General features: G+C 39.9%; 1 protein-coding gene across 1 annotated transcript in view; it reads right to left on the bottom strand.

The window, feature by feature from the left end:
• Positions 1-21,191, bottom strand: part of LOC111239106 (WD repeat-containing protein on Y chromosome-like) — a 30,778-nt gene that overhangs the window by 8,677 nt on the left and 910 nt on the right. Inside the window, exons 3-14 of the mRNA XM_022768897.1 lie at positions 19,258-19,431; positions 18,647-18,730; positions 18,397-18,489; positions 18,065-18,236; positions 14,544-14,711; positions 13,890-14,038; positions 13,006-13,239; positions 11,655-11,819; positions 9,236-9,351; positions 7,191-7,321; positions 1,535-1,636; positions 1,242-1,355 (exon numbers count right to left, since the gene is read on the bottom strand). Coding sequence (XP_022624618.1) covers positions 1,242-1,355; positions 1,535-1,636; positions 7,191-7,321; positions 9,236-9,351; positions 11,655-11,819; positions 13,006-13,239; positions 13,890-14,038; positions 14,544-14,711; positions 18,065-18,236; positions 18,397-18,489; positions 18,647-18,730; positions 19,258-19,431 — 1,702 coding nt within the window. The remainder of the gene's footprint in view (positions 1-1,241; positions 1,356-1,534; positions 1,637-7,190; positions 7,322-9,235; positions 9,352-11,654; positions 11,820-13,005; positions 13,240-13,889; positions 14,039-14,543; positions 14,712-18,064; positions 18,237-18,396; positions 18,490-18,646; positions 18,731-19,257; positions 19,432-21,191) is intronic.

The raw sequence follows: 21,191 nt of genomic DNA, 5'->3' as shown, positions 1-21,191 counted from the left end.
GGCACCGGCGGGCCGCCATGGGTCATTTCTCATTATTGATTTCGGGTAGCAGGTCGTAAAAACGCTTCAAAATTCTTCCCCGGCTTAACCAGCGGACTTCAGTGTGGTAAAGCACGTCTCCGTGGGCTGATTCTAGCTCGGAGAGAAAGGCTTGGAACCGCCTGTGTTTAAGTCCGTTTGCTCTGATGAAGTTTATGCAGGACACAACCACCTTCATGACAGATTCCCACCTCAGAACTTTGCAGCTTGACGCTGGCTCGGTCACGATCAAAGTCACGTCAGAATATACCATTGTGTGAGGAGGTGAATATGAGCCACTATTAACTATAAATAGCTTGTAACTATGGTCAATTTTAATTAGAATGCCAACCTTTAAGTACGGATATGTTATGATGTTATGATAGGAAAATGCAATTTAATAAAAATTGGTTGATGTTTAGAGGGATTGTCTGGGATCGTTAAGTGGGCCACTCCAATTGCTTTGGCGGGCCGGATGTGGCCCGCGGGCCGTAGTTTGTGGACCCCTGCTGTACAGTATCTTAGGAAAAGATAACTGCAGCCCTACTGTCTATGTAATTTGTAAACACAATACACAAATAGTAATGTGCCACTGTGCAACTGTGTATTTCAACAACAAAAGCAAGGCAGAATATGCAGTGTATCTGGCATTAAAAAGGCTTTTGATTGTTGAACTCTTTCGACTATCTGAAGTAACTTCACTGTATTTGCATCAGCTATAACTCTTCAAATCACAGGCTTCCACAAAGCAGCTCAAACTACTGTCTATGAAACAAAAAGCCAAAATCTCCATAGGTTTTATTGAAATAATAAAACTGGCAACATCTTATGGGTATGACGACACGTTAAATGGGGCAAAACTGTCACTGCTATGTATTATCATGGGATTGTGGTTCAAGAGCACGCCACTTTCAGAGACAGTAGCGTGTCTATGTATTTTAAGCTTTTCATGTCATTTTACGTTGTTTCAGTTAGGGGAGGGGGAGGATTAGGGGTTAGTCAGTAAAGAAACGATGTGGAATGAAATGAAATGAAACCGGTGAGACCAGGCCAGTCACTGAAGTCAAAATGCGGAATTTATTTGGGTAGAAAGAATTTATTTTATAATCATCGCTGTTATTTTGTGACATCTCCCATATGTTCCACAACCTACTTTAACAAACAACACATAGTCTAAGTCTGATAGTTACTACGCAGTTGATATTTAGTTTTTTATATTTTACCTGGAGCTGCAGCGGCAGATGTGCGCCTTGGTATGAAGAACAGTCTGGTGATGGCAATGAAGCTCTCTGAGTCATCTTTGCCTTTCAAACTAAGATGAGAATCAGGGGAATTACCTAGAAAAGAAGAGTTGAGCAAAGTATTGACGGAGAAAGAAAAAAATAAGGAAAGTCAGTTACATAATTTAGTCTTTTTAAAGAGTTGCACTTTTCACCCTCGTTTGAAAATACAGAACAGATTAAACTACACAACTGCAGAATAAAGTGCTTGTTGAAGTTATTTGTGAACGTGAGACCTTGCTGTTTGTTGTCGTTTTCGGGTTCAGCATGTGGCTGCAGTTTCCTCAAAGCTTTTTCTGTGCTGTTGTTCCACACTATAATCTCTCCATCGTAGCTTCCTGGGCACATCAGAAACAAAAAGCGGGAACTTCTCAGAAGCCTTCTTAACATTGCATGTTGCTTTATGGCGGTTTTGTATTGGAAAAAGACACTCCCAAAGCTTTATGAGCTCTCATATTCACTGAGTACCTTCACAGAGAAAGAAAACATCACATTTTCAAAAGAAATACAGTCTACACAAAAACTTTTTGTCAACGCACACACTTTTACTTTCCTCACGTTGCTGAATCATGCAAGCCAGCCACTAAAAACACTTTAAATAAGATAAAAGTCAACATCTGTCCCCAGCTACCATCTGTTCCACTAGTCAACCCTTAACAGTCACCTCAAGAGAAAGTGCTTTTCAAATAATTCTCATATATCAGAAATTGTGTGTGTGCGTGTGTGTATCTGTGTCTGTGTGCGTTTATTATATAAGGTGGGCATCTCATCAGGTGGTTCGACAGTTGAACAGCAGGAGTTAATGAGATGTGTGAGGGGTGTGTTATGGCGGGTGTGTATGTGTGAGAGCAATAGGAGGTATAAAGTTTATGAGAGTCTGGGTCGCCTGCATTATTCATGCAGCCCAGGGCCAGCTTCTGTATTTCAAGCAACTTTTATCATGCCCTGTGTCTGTGTGTGTGTGTGTGAGAGAGAGAGAGAGAGAGAGAGAGAGAGAGAGAGAGAGAGAGGGATAGAGAGGATGAGAGAGTGTAGATATCTGCATCACCTACACAATTTTGAGCTTTAAGATGTAGATGGATTAACATTAAATCGTGTCCATAGCAAACAGCCCTACATGTTCAGTAATGGAGGACGCAGACTACAAGGAGGTACTGTACCTACAGCTGAACACTAACAGACTCTCATAGCTCCTTTTCATTAAAGGATCACTCCACCAATTTAACATCGCACTCCTCAAAAAAGTATCAAAATTGTCAAAATCTCTTTCTTGCTCTATGTATTCTTCTTTCTTGTCAAAACCTAGCGCCTACATTCCTCACAATGCAACTCGAACACCAACAGTTGGAGATTCAGTTGTGTCATGCTCGTGGACTACTACTCAAGACCTGTAAACAGACTTTGTGTGTAAAATCAGTGGAATTTCCCTTGTGGTCCCAAACTTGTCAACAAAGAAATCTGAAATGTACAGTATATATAGATCAGAGCATCCCCTGCTTGAAAACGATGTCCCTGCTGTCATTTGGTATTCTGATTTCCATTTCTAAAACATTTTGGCTGTCCATCAAAGTTCAGATGAGTTGGTCCTTGGTCTCTTGGAGGGTGTTCAGCCATGGAGGATTAAGGGATCCGAGGAAAGAAGGAAGCGTGAGAAGGAGGAGGTTGTGACTGAAGAGGTACACAGGAACCCTGCGTACATGTACCCTGCTGTGTGTGTGTGTGTGTTTGACTGTGTCTGTGTGTGAGAAGCCAAGCGGAACCTAGCAAAGACTCTGAATATGGATGAGGAGGCTTCAGTCCCACATCAGCCAAATGTTCTTGCTGCAACTTGATTCGACTTGAGACACAAACAAACACATGCATGTAAAAAAACACACACAGAGACACACACACAGAGACACACAACACACACACACATAGTCCTGAGCATCTGTGTGTGTGTGTGTGTGTGTGTCCAACAGAACTTTAAATTAACTTTTGTCACTGGTGGCCACAATGCCACCACTGCTTTCACTTGGCGGCACTAACACATAATTTGGCAGCACGCATGCTTTGATGTGAAAACAGCATTACTCGCTGCAACCCCGAAGAAATATGCTGCCAACTGAAACTAATGCGTCATCGCTTTTAGACGCCGCCTTTGTGCTCGGCGGATTTGGAGAAGAAAGAATTTTGCAAAAATAGTTAATGTAGAAAATAACATAGTATATAGTTCACATCAACCTTTTGCTTTAGTGTGTGCGAAGATAAGTGTGGAAATGTAGGAAATCGGGACGTGAATGTGATTCATCCTTTTTTTTTTCCACATTCGCCCAAAGGGAAATGAGAAGGGGAAAGCAATGCACAGGATATGAAAGCGTAGGAGGAATTTATGAATGAATTGCATGCTTTTATGAATTTTTTTTTTTTTTTGACAAGGCATTAGCTGACCTGGATATACCTGTACCCCACAGTATATCCACACAGTGCTCATGAAGGAGACGCTCATTTCATCTACTGTCTTTCTAGAGGAAACCATCAACTCTATTCCAAAGATATTATCAGGTAGTGCAATTTCTTTTATGATATAAAATACTATTTACTCATTCATCAGACTTTGAGAAGCATCACTATTGGCTGAGTGACAGCAGGTAATGAACAAAAAAGAAATCGCAGATAAATGGGGATTTCTTTCTGCCAGGCTGCAAAATATTCAATCATAGTTTTTGATTTGTCAATTTCTTGCATCAGCTATTAACTAAAGGAGTCACTGATTTGGTTTAAGACAGAAAATGCAACCAGAATGTCACATTTCATTGGCCTATGCAAATAAACACACACTGTAATTTTATTCTCTCTTTCTAGCATATGCAAACCCCCACCCTGCAGCATTAAAACACACACACACACACACACACACACACACACACACACACACACACCATCTTAAAAGACAGCAAATGCTCTGTCTCATTTCCCCTCACTCCCATTGAGAGAGCTCTAATAAACATAATTTAAATTGGGCATTTGGATTAAATTGGAGGTGGAAGGTGCAGCATTGGGATATGTGTGTGTGTGTGTGTGTGTGTGTGTGTGTGGGTGTGTGTGTGTATATACGTGGGTGGGGAAAGAATTGCAGCGGGCTAACTAGGGAGGTAAAAAATAAACAGCAGTGAGGAGGGAGTGTCAGTTAGAGACTGGGAAAAAGAGAGGAAGCAGACAGAGAGAGAAGCTGAACACGCCGACAAAGAAATTAAAGAGCAAACTTTGAAGTTTCCAACTTCACAAAGTAGCTCCTGAATTGTGTTTTTGTTCCAGCTCCAACTGTTCATTTCCTTCCAAACCATTTCTCCTCCCAGCTTTGAGAACACCCGCACTTATCTACCTTTCTACCTCCATCCCTCACTTTATCTCTCTCTATACTTATCTCTGGAGCTGATACGTCTCGAAAGGCCAGGGAAGGTCTGCCGTTTATGTCTGCGCTCCGCCAGCACAGACTGGTAAACTGAAACTGAACTTTCGATACGTGACCTAAAGTGATACAACTTTACAAACTGAAGAGCATAGTGGGGCAAATTGGGTGCAGGGTGTTTGTAGTTTGATGGTTATAGAAGTGGACGAGGTACTGGAGGATTGCCAGTTCAATCCCTCAGGCAGAAAAATCCAAGAAAAGTGATGGATGTTGAGGGGTATTGCTGGTATTTCAAACTATGCTGTCTTCACATATTAAAGACCTTAACAGACTGAGTCACTTTACCTATCTTTTGTTAAGATGTTGATGTTCCTCGGTGGTTGTTGGTCTTGAGTTGCTCAAGTTTGTTAAATGGGATCAAAAGTGCTACAGGGTTGAATTCCAATGCCTCAAAAATCATAAAAACTAATAAAAAGATAACAAAAAGAAAAACTTTAAAAACATGCACACAAACTTTGGAGACAAGTTTCAAAGTCTGCATGAACTCACAGACGTGGAATAAAAAATAGAGTGATTGAACGAAGACAGAAAACTCCTCATCTGCTCTTCCATTAGCCAGAGGCTCCCAGTGTCTCTGCATTTTAATAAGTGCTGGTGTGATTTTACTATATACTGATTTCACATGTGTGCCATGATTTCACTTGTGTGCCATTGCCATTTGAGTCATTCGCCACTCAGTTGCCTGATCGCATGGATTTTTTGATGCTAACCTTGGATAATTTTCTCTAGTGTATAATTGTATAGGCTTTTTTTGGTCAAATGTTTTGTGTAGCAACAAAACTACAAAATGAATACCCTCGGTGACGTGATGACTACAAGGACAACTAGAATAGCATTCAGTAGAGGGCAAACCTCCATCAAGGCCAAACAATCCTACACGTCTGTCTAGCTTTTATAATTGAAAAATAAAATGAAGAAGGTAGTACTGTAGTCTGAGACATCTGCTTTATACAATTTATACAGCTCTACAGCCATATGAACTGCGTCATAGCTGTGTCGCAACCGCTTTTGTTACTGTGTCTGATTTTTTACATCAAGAGTCAAACATTATTTCCTGAGAAATTTATGAAATGGTGAAAAATGCAATGTTGAAAGAATGTAATGAAATATTCCTGGATCCGCCCCTTTAACCCAATCAACATCAAAATTTTATGAGCTCTTCCCAGGACCACGCCCCATCCCTCCTCCTGTTAGTGTAATCCTGCGGACAAATGAACAAAACAAACCAATCCACAAACAAAAACCCCCTTAGCAGAATTAAAAATCTCCACTCCCTCTGGTCCAACCTATTACTAGTGCAGACAAACAAACAAAAAACAATGGCAAGACAAAAACAGAGGATGAAAATTTCCTGCAAGCTCTTTGTGGGTGGTGCTTAGTTATGCTTAGATTACCACACACACACACACACACACACACACACACACACACACACACACACACACACACACACACACACACACAGAGAGAAGAAGAGATTAGAAATTAAAATGTGAAAATACAAGTAAAGAATAGGAATAACTGTAATGAGAAGCGTTTGTAGCTTTTTATTTTGAAATGATCTTGATCCCTCATTTATAGCACTATGTTTTTTTCATCTTATATGTTTCTTGACCTTTCCAGTTCATCTGCCTTTAATAGAGCTCTAATTAAAAATTTAATTAGGAACTTGCCAATTAATAGGCTCTCACATGTAAGGATTTCTGTCTGTGGTGGAGGCAAATATCAGCTCACAACATGGAAAATGGAAGCTGTTGTTCCCCTGAGATAGAAAAATACAGATTTATGAAGAAAAAAACATTTAAATTACTGTATACTTCAGTAATGTGGTTTTTATACTAACAAAGGGCAAAATGGAAGAACTCTGAGTTAAAAGGGTCTGGCAGATCTTACACCGTTTTAATTGCTACTTTTACTGTATTTGTAATATTGTTTGACATTTAACCAAAAATGCTAAAATGCACGGTGTTCACAAACGTTTGAGTTGTAGTACACATTCATTTGATTGTGAAATATATTAAGTCGCTTTCTGCCTACGCATGTGCACAGACACACAAAAACACAGAGATATTTCCAGCAGAGAGAGACATGTGGAGCTCGAGTCCTTTGATAACAACACCACTTACTTTAATCAGCAGATAACTGCACCCACTTATTTTTCATTCCACTGACTTTTTTTTCTATGATTCATTTTTATTTCCCATCCTTTGTTTTTTTCCTCTTATCGTCTCTCTCTTTCCTCTGCATGAGCCCTCGTTCTTAATTTAAGTCATGAAAGTGTAATTTAGAAAGGAAGGAGAACACACCAAAATAATAAGAGTGCACATGCAGAAGCACTTTTCTGTGAGAAGGCAAGTTGACTTAGTACACACAGCATATAAGAAGTGCTTACCATGTGTACGTACACACACACACACACACACACACACACACATACACACCTGTGACCAGAGTCTGTGGAGGCTGGAAGGCAGCACAGAGCAAATCACCACGATGTTGAACGCCTCCCTTCCACTCCGAGGGCTCAACAAAAGACTGCGAGAAGGAATGCAGACGGAAAACTGTTACCATCCTACAGAGAGGGCGACACACAGAGAGAGACAGAGGTAATCAGAGGAGAGAAAAGTGTGTAAAAATGCACCACAGACACAAACCTTGTAGAACTTCTTTAGATATTGATGTACAGCCTGGTTCATCCACACACTCTCACTCAGGAGGTGTTAATACTATACTTTTTAATTATTACCACTATACTGTAGTGCAATAATACCAGTAGTAGTAATAGTAATGGTGGTAATAGCAGTAACAGGAAATGTAGTAGTAGTAATACTTGTAGAGGTTGCACTAGCAGTAACAGTAAGAGCAATGGCAGTAGCATCAGTAGCAACTATAGTACTAGTAGTAACGGTGGCAATAGCAGTTGTAGTAACACCAGTAGCAATAGCAATCGCAGTAATAGTAATAATAGTAATAGTAGTAGTACTAAAAGTAGAGCTAGCTGTAGTATCACTAATTGTCATAGTAGCAGTAGTAATAGTTATAGTAGAGTAGCAGAAGTAATTTCAGTAATAGTAATAGTGGTAATACTGATAGTAATCGCAGGAGTAGTAGTAATAGTTGGAGAAGTACTAGCAGTACTAGCATAGTATTAATAGTTGCAGTTGCAATCATAGTACTAATAGCAGTAGTAGTGACAGCAGTAGCAGCATTAGTAATAGGAGTAATAGTACTAATAGCAGTGGTGGTAGTAGCAGTAGCTGTAATAGTAGTAATAGTAATAGTAGTAGTAGCAGTTGCAGTAGAAGTAATACTAGTATCAGTAATAGTAGAAAGTAGAAGGAGTAGTAGAACAATGTGTCTCCAATGAGGGACATTTCATTTAATGGCATTTGATTTTCAATCCTACAGAGAGAAAAATGAAGGAACCGGTAGAGTAGAGAATGTATTTGACATTTAATACATTTTATTTTGTAATGCTTCATTAGGATAATGTATTCCAGTGTAAATTATAGTATCCCCTGCAACAGATTCAAACTTTCTGTTACCTGCTCAAGGCAGTAATGAATTTGGAAGCTGTTTGTGTACACTACAGTGCTACAGCAGACATGATGCATATGAAACACTTTAATACGCATAATTTCCATGGAGTTTAGCACACCTGCAATGAGTTCAACCTCTTTAATCTTTTGCTCTGTGTCATGACAGTACTTGTATTGCTTTCTATTGTTGTGCAGCCACTGGACATGAAATGGAAAAATTATCCACTATGGTTTAAAACTGAGGAATGTGTCAATCAATGGGATGTGGATATTTCAACCTGCATGAGATGGCATGAGCAGCATAGGTGCCAATGCGATACGGCACAATATAGATTAAACTGTGGTGTAGGTGGATGTGAGGAAACAGTAATTTCTTTTACTGCTGCTGATATGTCGTCCATGTTCTCTTTACCACTGTGACACCCCAGAGAGCCAGAAAGTGTGTGTGTGCATGTGTGTGTGCGTGTGTGTGTGTGTGTGTGTGTGTGAGAGAGAGACAGAGGGAATTGTATTACTTGTTGATAGCACACTGCTGAGTTCAGCTCACAGGGTGTGAAATGTTGATGAAGATGAAGGACACACACACACACACACACACACATACACACACAGAGTATACATTTGAGGTAGTGATACTAAAGTGACTGGTAGCACCCTGGAGCGTTCTGACTCGTTAGAGTCCAGATGCCTGGTTGGCTTTGAGTCCTTGGCAGGCAGAGGGAGCAGGAACAGACACACACACACACACACACACACACACACACACACACACACACACACACACACACACACACACAGTATTTCTCACATACTCTTTCTGACTTTTTGACAGGTGCAGTCTCTTTCATATACAGAGTGCAAAAATATTTATTTAGTTTTCAATATTTGAAGAAGTGAAACAGAAGATGAATACTGTTAAAGAAAAGATAATCACTCATGTTAAGTACCTTTCCCAGCCCATCACCAGTATGCTCCTCTTTAACAGCAGGACCTGTGAGATGTCCACAGCCCGACCCAGACCTGCATTCATTCTGTGGAGGCAGCGGCCATTGAAGTCCCACACCTGCAAAAGACATCGCAAGCTACACAAAGTGCTATCACAACACCAAATGTGCTTAATTTCAAAGCACACCCAAATGGCAACAGAAAACAGCCACTTTCTCAGGAAATTCAGAAGGTTTTGTCACTACAGATACGTGTTCGGTCAATGTTTTTTACTTCCCTTTACTTCACTACAATTGCAATTTCTTGTCAGGAAAATGAAGATGTAACAGAGAGTATAATATTTGCTGCCGTGTTCATTTATGAAAGAAGTGTAACTGCTTTTTTTTTTTTTTTTTAAGTAAGTGATGAAAACGTTCCGAATTGAGTACTGAGGAGGGGCGTTGGTCCTATTCCACTGTACGTCCATCAATCATGACAGCTCAGGTAATATCTGACATTGTCTGTCCAGTTTTGCATGAAGACGCAGCTTGGATCTGTGTCCTGACATTTAAGAGAGAAATGCTGATTGGCCCAGTGGGAACACTGCAATTAAAAGATCAAAATTTTAATTGCTTTTTATTTTTTAAATTCTGAATGGCACTAACTGCTACACCATGGGTTCAATGTTGATGAAGATTGGAGAGATGATACATCTAGTCACTAGTTGGCTCAAGGGGTGCCTGCTTCTTCTGTCACAAATGACTTGTGTGCTCGTTTCAAAATAGCACTGTGAGTGTACATCTGACACTGCTTGCACATGAGAGGAATGTTCATGGTTGCATTTTCACAAGGGCTCATGGGGTCAGAGAGCTGATGTGGCTGATTATGTGGATTATAATGTGCATAATTATTTTATCTAGTCACAAAGAATCGCATGTTTTATACTCCAATTCACATTTGAAACTCAAAGAAAAATAAAAAGTCATGCAAGACAGGATTCGGCCCAGAGAAGTCGCACAAGCCAGTCTGTGCAGGAACACATAAAAAGCTCTCCGTTATAAATTCATGAGGTTGTTATAAACTTCAGCTCAACTTGTGACTGAAAAAAGAATAGAGGTAGAATACGCTTCTTGACCTTTTCTTGATCTTCTGATGTGAACAGCCAAACTACTGCTCACATGACACACAGAGTCGGACTGGCATTAAACCTCAAATTAAAAAGAACAGGCCAGATCTACTGGTTTTTATGCAGAAATAGCAAAATGTCAACATGCTCTGGTGTTAGTCTGTTGTGCAGTCTGTTAACTGTGAGACCCACGGCGGAGAATAACCACTCAGATCAAAATTCTTATTATCATTAACAGTTAAGTGGCTAATTATGAACAACACTAATTAGAGAATATACAGACAGAGAAGGTTATAACTTTTTTTTTAAAAAATACACAAAAAGGTAAACAAACACTCATTATGCAAAGTGTCAGCTCCTTTCCAACACGTAAGAACAGCAACCAATTTGAAAATGAGATAGAGCAGGTTTCGTGTATCGTTACAGGAACTCATGGTGTCCCTCTACAGCCTCTGCTTCTTTTGGCCACTAAAAAGTTTTAAGGTGGATTTACAGTTAGGTGTTAAGGGGTTACAGCATAGCTACCAACCTCCTTAAAAATGTGAATGTATGTCAGGTCTACGCCATCAAAGACCACAAGAACTGCGATTGGTTGGAACATGCTGTTTGTGTTTTGTTCAAGTTTCTGATGCCGGTGGGGAATGTTTAATGTGAAGACAACATGAAGCACTTGCTGCTCTCCATCACAGTGTATGAAAGAACACAAATGTGGTGATTGCACAAGAGTATTCTACAGTTCAGTAATGAGACAAAGTGAATCTTCAGCAGTTACTGTGAGGAATGTAATTAAAGGATTATATGGCCTGATCATGTACAACACATCCAACTTAGGTTCCTCTTGGTGCTATCAACAAGTGAAATGCGAAGCTAAAATATTAATGAAAAACCTACAAGCTATGACAGCCATTAACTTCTTGTATCAAGTATAAATCCTGCTTTTTTGTGATCAGAAGGTGTGAGCATAGAACAATGTATAGGTGTCAGTGAGGTTAAATGGCAGAGCTATAGCTCCTTTTGGTTCTGGCTGCACCTATGTTTAATTTTGTCAATTTCATCTCTCATCTCATCAAATTACAACAAGTCAACGAGGAAATGTTCATATTTCAGAGGTAGTTACCAATTCTTAGAAGTTATTTGAAATGTTTTCTAAAAGTTTGCCACTTAGCCTTCTTTGTCTTATCTTTTCATGAGTCTCCATTCCCTGCCTTGTTTGCATTTCAGTCAGTGTATTTCAGACTTTCATCTCTATGAGGACTGACCTGCAGCGATACGGTTCACAGCTGAATCAGCAAGTGTGTGTGTGTCTGTCCGCTTACTTTGACCTCTCCGTCAGTGCCCGCAGTAAACAGTCGGGTCTGCGTACCATCCAGGACCATGGTGGAGATCTCAGCGTTGCCATGGCAACGATGGAACTGCTTGACCTTTTGGCCCGTGTCAGCCTGCCAGCAGATCACAGAGGAGGCAGAGTCACTGCTGACTACCTGCGCACGCAAACGCACACATGCACACACACACACACACGCACACACACACACACACACACACACACACACACACACACACACACACACACACACACACACACACACACACACACAGAAAGAGGATATCAATCATCAACAAGAGTTTGATCTGTTTTATGCTGTGAGACGGGCAGGTTCCACTGATGTTTTCTTTAATGACTCTCACAAAGCCAAACCACTCTCCTCGCTTCGTTTCACTTTATTTTTGTGCTAAGTCTCCAAGGACAAAAATATGCTACTAATGCTCCTGTCAAGTGGGAATAAAGGCAAGAAAAAAATCAAGCGTGGATGCACTTTATAACATGAGAGATGTTCATATTGGATGCATTAGCTGTTTTTTTATTTGTGTTTTGTTGCTCCACTGTGTGGGAAACTAATATTAGCTGTCTAAGTCTGTCGCAGAATGGGGCAAAAGGGACAAAACATGCAACAAAACAAAATAATGATGCATATGTTCAAAGAAAAGGTAGAAAGCATTATCCCTTTGTGAAACAATGAGACAAATGGCAATGCAATGCCACAGTTATATCAAACTGTTGCAAACCAAAGTGTTATAAAAAATAAATTAAATTTAGGTCTAACAGTACCATGACAGCATTCCCAGATGTTTACTGAAGTCAGCATAATTTCTGATCTACAAATACAACCTATATTTGCATTAATATTTTTGCATTTAAATGTTTGAAGAAACTATTTTAGAATTTACAAAACAATGTCACACCAAGGTCCATTTAGTAGCTGTTCTGTAGCTTTTGATCATATTACACGCTCTTTATCAGCTAATGGACCTTGTCCTTGAAGTGCTTAGAGAAAATTAAAATTTGAACAAAATCTGCAGTAAAGAGCATTTGAAGTGATCGAAAATTGCTGTGCCCATAGTCAGGAATGAACTTTGAAACTCAACTACTGTAGAATTCATCAGTATCTTTGAGAGTTTTCTGCTCACTAAATTTATTGTTAGTAGCTCATACATCACATCCAGGTCACAATATTTATATCCTGCCTATCTATTGCTTGCAATATGCCTCTGGACAAAGGTAAATTAAATATAAAAATATAACAAAAATATTTTTTTAAAAATATAAAAAAGTGAGAGATTTAAGTCAAAGAAATAATGTCTCAGAGAGTTATTTCCCCTGCATACCTGTCTGAACAGACTGTTATACAGCACACAGGTAACAGGGTGGTCATGGCTGCTGGTCCTCTTCTCCTCCTTCACAGTCTCTAGCAGAAGAAGCAAGCTGTTGAAGGAGAGCAAGAGGAGCTGATGCTCCTCGTGGAGGAACAGGAGGGTGTGTGTGTCCTCCTGTGTCTTTGGGAAGACACCAGCCAATCGGTGGACACACTGCTGACTGGAGACATCCCACAGACACAGGACCTGGAGAGACGATGATAGGGAGTGCGTGTTTTGTAGGGGTAGAAGACATAAGAATCAACACATGCACAGGAAAAAAAAACATCAAACCTGCTACTATAAAAACCAATAAAAAACAATAAAAACCAATAAAAACCAATGATTATCACAAGACACTGTTATAATTACCGAACAATTACAATCATTCCTGAGAGTGCCACTTAGCCAGAATTCACAATAACGCTGCCAAATTGCTTTATGCCACAAACAGGATGACTCTTCCAGAGGAAACTGAGGCAAAGCTTTCAGAGTTTCTTGCAATGGCAGATGGTGTTTGAGCAGAAAGCAGATGGAACATAAATCACTTCTAAAATATTAATTCTGCTCAGAAAAACCAAAGAGAAGGCAAACATGCACAGAGCTACAATGGGTAGAGGAAAAGCAGCACAAGCACCAACATCCTCTTTGCATTAGAAAGACAAAGGCTAATGTGGTCTTAATTTTTGCTCAGCTCTTACAATGTGTGAAACAGGCTACCAATCATCTGTACTGCAGCCTTCTTCCTCTGCAGTAATTATAGCAAGGTATCACAATTAATATTATAATGAGAGGGCTTTTTATCATTACATTATCTCTTCTAGCAGAGTGCTGCGCACAGAGACACACACTCCTACCTTATCTTTGGAGTAGCTGAGCAGTTGTTGCTTGGTCTGTATGAAGCAAACTGCGACGACAGGGCTTGTGTGCCCACTGAGCGCACACACTGGCTCCGAGGTCACATAAGGGTTCCACAGCAAGACCTGATGATCCACACCTGCTGTGGCTACAATCAATCAGAATGTCCCAAATTAGCAGGGAAGCTAACAGCATTTAATTACAGGAAACCATACTGTCTGTAGTCCCCTGCAAGCAATTTAAAGGAGCATTTGACGGTACTGATGTTTTTTTTTATGTATTGGTGAGTGCATAGAAAAGTACTGTTACAGCATTTGTTTTGCCTGCAAGTTTTGTTTTTGTGAAGTTTTCGCTTATTCAAACCAAGGGCTTAAGGATAGGATAGAGAATGTAATACCATTTGTGATTTTGGTCTCACAAGAAAAAGATTAAAAAGAGAATGGGCCAAATCAAAGGCTGAGATATCCTGACTTTTCGTCATTAGTATGGATCATGCTCCAGCTCCCCTGTTGACATAATAAGGGTTGTTTTTTTCTAAAACAAAAAGTTCTTTCATAGCCCACAGAAGGCATAAAACTGTTTTCACAGACTGAGGAGCACTTCTCGTAACAAGTTAACTAAACTTTATGTGAACTTTATGAATTTGCCCCCACCTATCAGATTGAGCCCACGGTGGTGGTCCATGTCCCACACTCCCCTCTTTGTAATGAAAGAAGTGACTCGTAGACGCCTGGTTTCCTTTTCCCTCCAGCCAATCACCATGCTGCTCAGTGGTCTGGTGCTACACGACACTAAGGCCTCCAGTGATCCCAGGTAAAGCACTGTAGGAAGCAGGAAGGAGACAAAAAGTTAATGTAAATTAGGGGTGCCAGATACTTTAATTAGCTTCACTACATCCAGAAAAGAGTGAGTACAGAACAAGCCCGCTCATGATTGTCACGTCGTTTTGAAACTGGATGTGAAGAATACATATTTGTCTATAGTTTCTGTTTTTCACTTTTACGTTTTATAAATCTGTTGTTTATAATTCATCAGCACCACACACTCATGAGCAGCTTGACAGCTAGTTTCAAATGTAGAACTGAACAAAGCAATACAATTTATTTATTTATATTTTTTATATTATATTATATTTATATTTTACGATAAACTGCAACTGACTTGTAACGTGTAAAGTACGGATCACTCGGTTACGTTATGATTTTTGTTGCATCTGTAGTCTGGGATACCTCAGGGAAACCTGTGCATTTTAGAGAAGTATCCACACACCCTGACCATGGGGGAATGTGTGATGAAGTGGAGAGAATAATAATGATGCTAATAATATTATTTTTAAAAAATCAAAAAATGTGAGAAAGAGTAAAAGCATTAATAAAAATCAATGAAAAGCAACTCTAAAATAGTGAGTTCTTTAAAAAAAAGATTTGCTTCCCTGATCTCCTCTGGCAAGTCATTCCACAGAAGAAGAGCCTGAATAGAAAATACCTTATCACCTTTACTTACCTTTACACCTTTACTTAGTTTTGCTCTAGGAACTGCAAGGACTGACCTACCAGAAGATCTCAGGTTGCATCCAGGCTGTAGGGGGTCAGGAGGTCAGTTTCATATTTAGGAGCTAAGCCACTACCAACCTTAAAAAGTGATAAATAAAATTTTCAAAATTCACTCTAAAACAGACTGGGAGCCAATGAAGTCATTTTAAAACCCAAGTAATGTGTTCTCTCTTTTATATGATAGAGACCAATAGGCGTCACTCATTAAAATGTTTATCTGTACAGATTTGATCCTAACCGTACAAACTCATTTTCAAGAGAGGAAATGCCGCTGGCTTTCAAGCAGCTGCTGTGTGCAGAGCAATAATGAAACAGAAGTTACTAGTAGAGGGAATAGATTCATTTTGAATCCAACAAATATAATGTAAAACCTCAATGCAGCATATGTTGATGATGACACACAGTTCATTTCATTTCATTTCTTCCAATTGATACTTCTCTTTGCTGATGCCAAAATTCTTGCACTACCAGACCTCTGAAGGACAACCACTTTCTGAGATGGCTGTGGTAAATGTGTATTGACTGCAGCCCTTCTGCATTGTAAACCAGCCAGTCCACAGGCGCTCAGCACAGCATACAATTACGCCGGTTTGATTTGCTCACTGGTATTACAGAAAATGTAATGGATCTTGCATCGCCATCTATCTCAATTAACACTTTGACTGAGAACAGCTAAATTGGATGCCACATGTCTCTATTAGAAGCTGCTTAGCTTTCAAATACTGCACAAATAACTGTGGGTTGTGAGATGGCATGTGACAGCCGTAGGTCAAAGATCGGCCGCATAGCCAGGGCAAATAATTACGTCTGATTACATTTCATACACCAGATCTTTTCTCCGCCCCGTGAATTAAAAGATCAGTGGGTTTTCAGACAGCCTCACATGACTCATCATTGTTTAATGAGGCCTTGTCTATTTCACTGACACGCACCAAATCATAAAATCCAACTATTTGTGATGCAGACCCAGATACATAACATCTGCTTTAGCCACTTTTATGGCTGAGTTTAGAATCTACATCAAAGCAAACCTTTTTTTGTTCTGCAACAAATCGCTGCACATTTTGGGAGATTTGATGTTACCTACACACGAACGTTTATCCTTAATGTTCTATTTCCTTTCTTTGATCACCACATTAGGCAGATATGTTAATGCTTTCCTCGCTCACAAACACACACTTCCTACACCTCACCTTCCTTGTCCTTACAAGTCTGTGTCCATCCCAATTTCCTCCTAATTTCCTCTCAATTTTCCTCTCTGCCCCTCCACCAACCCCATCCAATCCTCCCCCCCCTCTTCTCTCTCTGGTGGCCCGTGAGCCTGAAGGTTTGGAGGTCTGGATAACCAGCCATGTCTAATGGTACAAAGCCCACTCATACTGCAGGGTGGGCAACTTCAAAAGAACAGCACCAGCACCCCAGAGGTATGCAAACACACACATATACACTCGCACACGTTCCCCTCCTTTCCTTTCTCACACTCTGAAAACACCACACACTCACACATATACAGACACAGAAATCCTTAACATGCACTATCTCTTACTGTTTCACACGCACTCGCACACGCAGCCTGTAAAATTTCAATTAACCAGCGCTTTTAATGTTTTGGCATTGTCTCCTCTATTTCCCCCTTTTTTTGTTTTCCCTTTGTTTTCCCATTTGTTGTGCTTATTTTTATGCACTTTATTCCTCTTTTCCCCCTTTATCTGGATCTCCCCTTTCAGCCAAGCTAATCTCAGAGCGCTGCCTCTGCTGAATCATTATCAAACAGCCCAGTGACTCTTCAGAGGGGCTCTATCCAAATGATGCAATCAAGATACAACTAAGCGACCTCTTTGTTACCCACACTGAGCTGAAGTGAGGAGTCTCAGGGGGCCAGACCTCAAGCCCGTGACTTTCTGCCAATAGTCAAAAGTCTGGCTATGCAAGACTATAAAGTGGATGACTCAGGACTCACAGCATGTGTGTGTATGTGTGTGTGTGTGTGTGTGTGTGTATCTGTGACAGAGGCACGCCCATGCATTTCCATGGTGTTGCATAAGCTGTTATTGTAGTGACACTGAAAAAGCGAGAAAGTATGCATAGACAGTGGCTCTCATCCCAGGTGTCAAGGTGAAAGTGTGATTGTCATCCCTGACACCCACCCACAGTGTGTTCTTTCCGTTTTCTTTCTCACTGTCGTCTCTCTTTGTATCCTCGCTTTCATTGTATCCAACTATTAAAAACTATTTTTGAACTCAGGCAGATAATTAGGAAAAAAATAACAGGATTTTAGGGGCACCATTAACCAACATGAATCTCCAATGCTTTCAAACAACAGCAATCAGAGGAATCTGGTTATTTAGAAATACCAGCTTTCTGATATTTCAGCATGTTGGAACACATCTACCATTGTACAGTACGCTCTTTCTGCTGACCCCTCTCATTTACATACAATATGAAATGTGTTTGTGGGGAGACGAGACAATGAAGAGTGAGGGAAATGAAAATGAAGCTACAACAAAGACGTGCTTGTGTGCATCAAAGAGACACCGAAAAAAATAGGTTTGTATCTATGTTTTATAACAACATACATGAACAGAACATTTTATGCATGCGTGTGAGCTTGTGTTTCCTACCTTTTCTAACCCAGGCAGGTGCGTGTACTTGGTGTGTCACAGTGTAACAGGAGTGATGTTTTCCTTTGACCAGCTCGTCCCATAGGATGATGCCTGCTGAATCTGAGTCCATCCTCAGACTGGGTTTCTCAAACAGAGAGATCTGAGCTGAGGTGAAATATAAAGCACTGACCTGGGAAAACACACACATACACACTGTTATGGAGCAATGGGCGGAAGAACACATACAGATGATGCAGAAAGATGAAGACTCCTGACAATGTTCTGCCTCCCTCCCTCCTCCTCCCTCTTTCTGTCTCTTTTTCCTTTACTTTTCTCAGTCTGTGGATTACCTGTCCTCCAATGTCCCCTATGGTGAGAACAGCCAGGTCAGGGTGAGAGGGATCAACCCAGTAATCGAGACACCAGGGAGTAAACTTCAAACCCTAGAGAAGATGAGAACTGGTGTGTAATATCCATCAAAAAGAATGCAACAATAGGAGTTAATATGATGATAGAAAACGCTCAAACCAACAGAACCATAACATTATATCTTGTTATATACTGTTGTTTTATCAGGGGGAGCAGGATTACACCTGTTACCTGGAGTTTATACTTGCAGCTGAAGTCCTGTTTAGACAATATGTCATAAAAACACACCTCCTTACTCGTAAATGACACAGCCATCTGAGAAAAAGGAAATAACGAATGGAACAGAGAGACAGGCAGATAATGAGCAATCAAATTCATCAGTAGGATATAATAATGATCTGACAATATCTGTGATGAATCGATGTACGACTGAAAGGTCTTCATGTGTGTCATGCAACTGCATTACATCTGTCACCCGCAAATTTGAAGATTAAAGAACGCTAATTAAAAATATTGATCAATAATTAATGGTCTCATTACAGAAAAATGAATGTTTATTTTCTGAACATTATGCATAAGCTGCATGTCTGCAATTCCATTAACCACAGCCACTGATCAATAATTAATTGATGGAGTGAAACGCTTGTTTACCTCTGTGCAGTAAAATGTCTGAACCAATAATTGAGACTCCCTATTAATTTTTTATTTATATATTCAGTTCCATTAATAACATACTATGTTACAGGAACTGGAATCTTTCCCCATAACCAGGCATGGCCCCAATAATCAATAACTGGCTGACTGATCAGTTGTAAGTTATGCAATGTTCAGAAAGTGATCACCTTGTGTATGTTGTGCAGCAGCACCATGTCTGTGACCCAGAGATCTTTGGGTGTGACTGTGCTGTTTTGCAGTCGATGGGTGTGCAGAAGGGACATGTCCTCTCCATCCCGCAGCCCCACAGTTCCTCCTTTACTCACGGTCAGATACTGGCCTGAACTCTGCATGTACAACACCTGGAGAGCCCACAGGACATTACAGAGCAACAGTATTTTACCTAGACAAATATAGGGACTGGGCAAAGTAACAGAAAGATTCTACTTACTTTACACTTTTGTAAAAAAAAAAATGACCTTCATATAAGCTTTAATACTCTTTGCAGTGCAGTTTATAATATCTTAATGTGAAATCAATTACTTCAAGCCTTTAAAATGAGATTAAAATATTTCAGCTATTTTATATTTTCCTCTCCTTCATAGCTGCTCTATACTCCTCCCCAAATCTTTGTCTTATTGGATGCAAGTGAATAGAAGTGAGCAGGCCATGTCCTGTGCTGAAACCAATAAAACAAAGAGGATTAATGAATTATGGGATTTTATTGGCTGAACTACAAGAACAAAACAGAGAGCTGCAGAAAAAAGGCTGGAACCGACAGTGTCTGATGAGAAAGAGACACTATCTTTAATGAAAGAAAAGGTTTATTAATACTCATAGAATACAGGTCAGGGCTTAGATGTACTACCAGTGTAATTACTGCAGACGGGGTCATTTTACCACAGCCAACTGCAAGCTTTGCACCATCTCTCAGATTGGTGTGCCATGTAATTATCTCTAATTATTCTAACTACCTACTTATCTACAACCATGTTTTTCTGTTACCTGCTGTATATATTACTTTAAAAACTCACCTGACTGTCTGCTGTCTCACTTAAGTCCTACTGAAGCTGTAATTGTTAAATGGTAACAAAATGAATAGTGTTTTGTCCTGGTTTAACTCGTGAGGTGCTCAAATATTACTGTTAATGGAAGCTGTAATTTCCCAATTAGCTTCCAATATGGAAACCTTTAGCTATTCATGAAGACTGAAGACAGAATGTAAACTGGAAGACAAGATGTTTGCAGACACAGAGAAACATTAGCAGTAATTTGATGTCACGTTTCTGGCTGCCTGATGAATGTACATCCAATACTCACTTAACTTTTTAGCTCTGTTTTGGTCACTACCATCTCCTGAGGGAAATATGTGGCTCTTTAGCTGTTTTCCACTACACCATGTTCACTGGCTAGTTGCTAACTTCTTCTGGTGTTTGGTGCTGGGAAGGGAGCATAGACTATAGAGAAAACACTAAAGTTGTGAACAGTAAAACTAAAACTACCCGCTGAAAGTTGCCAAAACTTTAGGTAGAACTGAGGCAAATTGCAAAGTCATATGATAATTCTCTGTGGGTTCGTCACTACAGGCAAATCCCTTTTACATTACACAGTCATATGATCTGTTGTTACATACAATTTTGATTAGTGTAGCTTTATATTTTTCGCATTTTCTATTTACCCTGCCTGTGTCCTGCCACACTTCACACATTAAAGACAGAAACTATAGTGGCATTCAGTGGAGAGCAGCACTCCACCAAGGCCATTGTCAAACAACATGCACCACACATCAGAGAAAAAAAAAAAAAATCAAATTCATTGTAAATGATCTGGATCTGCCCCAAATTTAATTGGATCTTGTCTGGCCCGTGCCTCATCCCTCCACAAAGTTTGGTGCAAATCATTTCATTATTTTGTGTAATCCTGCTGACAGACAAACAAATAGACGGACACAGGTGAAATAATAAATAATAACCTCCTTGGCGGAGGTAATTAAAAATCTTCTAAGTGACTTTAGTCTGTCTGCCTCTTTTAGACTGATCTAAGTTAAAGGGGTGAAAACCTTCCAGTCATTTGGAAAACAACTGACACAACATTCTGACACTTTGACATTCTCAGGATTGAA

The sequence above is a fragment of the Seriola dumerili genome, unplaced genomic scaffold, assembly GCF_002260705.1.
Source record: "Seriola dumerili isolate Sdu_G_001 unplaced genomic scaffold, Sdu_1.0 BDQW01001888.1, whole genome shotgun sequence".
Taxonomy (NCBI): domain Eukaryota; kingdom Metazoa; phylum Chordata; class Actinopteri; order Carangiformes; family Carangidae; genus Seriola; species Seriola dumerili.
This window is presented reverse-complemented; position numbering and strand designations above follow the sequence as displayed.